At 27.8% G+C, this 4208-nt stretch overlaps 1 protein-coding gene across 1 annotated transcript; it reads right to left on the minus strand.

Annotated features, from left to right (window-relative positions):
• Positions 1 to 578: 578 nt before the first annotated feature.
• On the minus strand, positions 579 to 3861 carry LOC107445791 (uncharacterized). The gene is made up of 2 exons (XM_016060273.3): positions 2824 to 3861; positions 579 to 1097 (listed from the first exon to the last, which is right to left on the minus strand). The coding sequence occupies exons 1-2, from the start codon at positions 3580 to 3582 to the stop codon at positions 864 to 866; spliced, it is 993 nt and encodes a 330-aa protein (XP_015915759.1). The 5' UTR covers positions 3583 to 3861; the 3' UTR covers positions 579 to 863.
• Positions 3862 to 4208: the final 347 nt, after the last annotated feature.

Here is a 4208-nt window from a genome sequence, read left to right on the forward strand (position 1 = left end):
ATTTTCTGCGAATTTTTGGTTTAGAATAAATAAAACACTAATTTTATATTATAATGCGAAAAAAACAGAAAAAAATCGAATTGATTTATTTTTTTTAAAAACAAATCTTAAAGTATTAGTATATACCTATGAAGTTCGAAAAGTAGGTATTAAAATTAAGCAAATTGAGAATACAAAAATATTAAAAAAACTATTATAGATACAGGCACTGTTTTTTAGATTAAGCTCACTTTTTTCTTTTTAAAATTCTTATATATACGCATTGCAGTTATCTATATATGTTAGTAGTAAAATAAAATTTGTTCCAAAAAATTGCAAATTTTTAATCCTTAGAGTGTTATGTAAATTTTAATAAAATTAACTAGAAGCTGCATTCATAAGTAGTAAACACTATATAATAAAAAACACTAAAAATCTATGGAACATGTAATTTTGATTAAATTACTAGAACTTCCAAAGAGTAGTTGCAACAAGTTGTGTTGAAATCTTACACATAGTTTATCTATGCAACATGTTTTTGATTTAATGTTTTACACAGTTTTAAAACAAGTGCTTTAAATGTAACAATCCTGATAAAATGTAAAAACTAAGAACTAACATTTATTAAAATGTTATTTTTCTAAAAAATCACAGACAGGCATACAACAAGTTAAAATCACCATATATATCAAGATATATCTAGCAAAAACAAAGCATCACAAGATTTGTTAATTTTTCTTTCAATAGATATAAAAATATCTAAATTTCAGCCACATTCAATAAAATATATCAACATTTCAGCAAAATCTTGTGAATAGTAATAGCCAATTCATGAGGAAAAGTTTACCTTATTTGGATGAAAGCCATGGAATGAAACTTTAAAATTAAGATTCAGAACCAGCGACAACGAACTTCCGTACGAAAACTCGTATGACAGCTCTGCAAGTAGTTATGTTTGGGTAACCAAATCTTTCAACTTGAAAGTTAAAGTTGAACTTCTCCTTGGTAGCTTCATATACACAATCCAAATAATTTTTGAGAGTCTCAAACTCACTAGATGGATATGGGCAATCAATAAGCACTATAACAGCACCTGGTTTCATAGGAACCACAATATTCTGAAAAGAAAAATATAAATAAATAGCTTAAAGCTTTATATTTTTAATTATCTACCATCTATTATGTTAGGAATTTAATAGAAAATAAAAACTATAGTTATATCGATGACAAACTCCGCAAGCAGCTTATTCTATATTAAAATTTATTATTTTAATTATTCTCCGTTATATATGGATCGATTGAAAATAAAAAGATATTTCCGAAGGTACCTACACCTAAATGGTCGCAAAATTTTGGTGTCGACTTGGAAGTAAGTGGCAACAAACTTGAATAAATAATAATAATAAAAAAAAAACGAAAAGATAAATTTTTAGTCATCTTTGGACAGGTAAAAAACTAAAGATACCTTTGAAAATTAATTGCAAGCATAAAAACTGAAACTATACTTGAGCATATTATTGATTTTAATAAGGAAATATTTCCAACATTTTAGAATTAAAAAGTGTAGTGCTTTAAATAGATATTATTAAATTATTTTTTTCATTATAAATCTAAATCTTTAAAAAAAAAAACTGTAAATTTTGTAAAATTATCATGTAACATTGATTACATCAATGTTACATTATAGTTTTACAAATTAATGGGAAGAGATTTGTATTACTCTGTACCTTTTTCAATCTGTTGCAAATTAAGAGTATAGAGAAAACGGTTAAATATAATAGATTTTATTTTACAAATTTTACTTTAATTATTTAAAAGTTTTTTTTGAATAAAATTACTAAATTTCATCAAAAAAATATTAAAACTCAATAAAACAGGTTTTCTAATGAATCTGCTACACTTTCAATCTAATCACAATTTAATCTAACATTTCTTATAATCATTCAAACCAATAAGGCTGAAATTTTGATTTAAATATATTTTTTATTACCTTTAAATACAAGTAACATTTAAAAGTAATGTGGTCAGGTGTTAAATTAAAATTTCTACTATTAGAACATAATTTTTAAAAAAAAAATTAAGTCAAAAAAAGAAATGCTTACTTTAATAAGCTAATTGAGATTGAAACATTTTTTTTTAAAAATGCAGTCATCTCTCATCAAAGAAATAAAGCATGGAACCAATTAGCTAGCAAATAATGCATAGTATAAAGTAAGATTTTATTTTTAATTTGTTAAGGTTCTTAATCCTAACCTTTAGAGGTTAGTTACTAGAGTAACTAACCTCTAATCAATGCTGATTAATTTCCTAAATGCAGAAAATAAACTTATAAATGTTCTTGGTACCATTTGGTGAGCCAGCCGCATAAATTCCTATTTTTGTGAACATTTACTTTAATATCAATAAATTAAAAAAAGCTTAATTTACTTGCACATGGCTAATCAAAATGTACTCTTTATATAAAGGGCTTATAGCAATGCAATTATAAACCATATTTTCAAATTGTTTAAAACAGCATTTTTCGAGAAAAACATAATTTTAAAGTTGGTATTGAGATATATCAGTGGGTTGTACTGTTGTTTAGAAACTTTAAAAGCACCTATCTGGAAATAATACTAAGGTACAGTTTGATGTAAATATGTTGCTGTTTGAAAAACTGTGGCTTATCACTATATTGCTCTTAGCCCCTTATATACATATAGAAGAAATAGAAATGTCGGAGATTAAAGGAAATAAAATCTCCAGTTCTCAAATGAGTGAGCATTTTAATTAATAAGATGCTTTTATATAGCCAGAGATTTTATTTTACACAATTTTAGTAAAATAAAATGTAGTTATAACAACCTTTAAAACACTTAGTTTGTCTGCATTAGGAACAACAGATAGAAATTTAACAAGCGTAATAATATCAGCATTAGATAATTTGCGTTTGAATTCTGCATTCCATTGGGAAGGATTCTTTAGATCAGCTTGTAGAAAAGATGCACTGACTGCTACTTCTTTGAATATATTACTGGCATTTCCACAATCACCTCGTCTCAAACGCTTTTCAGTTTCTACAAATATTTGCTGCCACCCACTCATTTTATCTACCACGGAAATATCCAAGTTAAGCAACCCATAATGTTTACCGTATAAGGCGCTGAGCACACCGACAAAATCATTTCCTGGTCCGCTACCTAAACACATCAAACCAAGTTGATCTTTCAAAGCTAGCATTCGTCTTATTGCTGCGGGGGGACTTGTGTGAAAAATTTTAAGCATAACAGTATGCACTAAAGCAGTGTGGCATGCAGCATATCTGTGCAGGTAGCCAACACAATTTGAAAATTTATTATAGTCCAAGTCCTCAGGGGTTTTACCATTTGTCACGCGGCCGTAGTTATAAACTAATGTTTTGATCGCTTGTTGCACATGTTCTGGTTGCACGCAACGGTATTGCATAAGAGCATCAAGTAATCGCTCGTAGAAATAAAGAATAATAGAATATTCACTGTCATCGTCTAAATCTAGGGCTTTGTTGCTATCGAATGTTGGCCAATAATCTTCGATGTTTAATACTTCCATAGCACTGGCAAGTAGCGATTCTTCTAAAGAAGCCATTATTTACAAGAAATCGATGAAAGAAAAATGTTCGGTTTCTTATCACGCAATAAGCAACAGGTAAAAAAGCATTGTCAGCGATATTATTTTAAAAGTTATCTGAGAAAATATAAAAACTTTACGCTAGATAAACTCTGTTGATAACGCCAGACATAAAATTCTACCGGCGGAACATACTTCAAAATACCCGGTCGAAAAGTTCTTTGACGGGAGATTCCCTTTCTTCAAACAAAACAAAATAAACAGCGCAGAGCTATGTAAAAATGAACCACGACTGAGCAATGTTCAGGTACTTAATTGAGTCTACTATACCTGTCTGGTTTCGTTTTATAAAACAGATTTGATGAAATTAAAACTTCTGTACATTTATTTTTGTTCAAAATATATTATTTTAGGTATATTTCAGATTTCTTGTCAAAAACAACATTTTTATTTATTCATGCAAAAATATTTTCGTTCATGAAAAAATATTTTCGTCTATGAAAAGAGAAAGTAGGTACATACAAAAGACATTTTTTGTCACAAGATGGCAGCATCAAGCGAGATTGTATTTTTCCTATTGTAAAAGCCAGTAATATATTCATTATTAATAAACAAATAATATTTCTCTTTTTAAATTATTTTAT

The sequence above is a fragment of the Parasteatoda tepidariorum genome, chromosome 4, assembly GCF_043381705.1.
Source record: "Parasteatoda tepidariorum isolate YZ-2023 chromosome 4, CAS_Ptep_4.0, whole genome shotgun sequence".
In the NCBI taxonomy this organism is placed as follows: domain Eukaryota; kingdom Metazoa; phylum Arthropoda; class Arachnida; order Araneae; family Theridiidae; genus Parasteatoda; species Parasteatoda tepidariorum.

Bases quoted from the DNA above. Each gene is read 5' to 3' on its own strand.
- LOC107445791 (XM_016060273.3), bottom strand. From the start codon at position 3,582: ATGGCTTCTTTAGAAGAATCGCTACTTGCCAGTGCTATGGAAGTATTA. The intron at 1,098-2,823 runs GTTGTTATAACT...TTTTCTTTTCAG, and splicing joins ACAAACTAAGTGTTTTAAAG to AATATTGTGGTTCCTATGAA.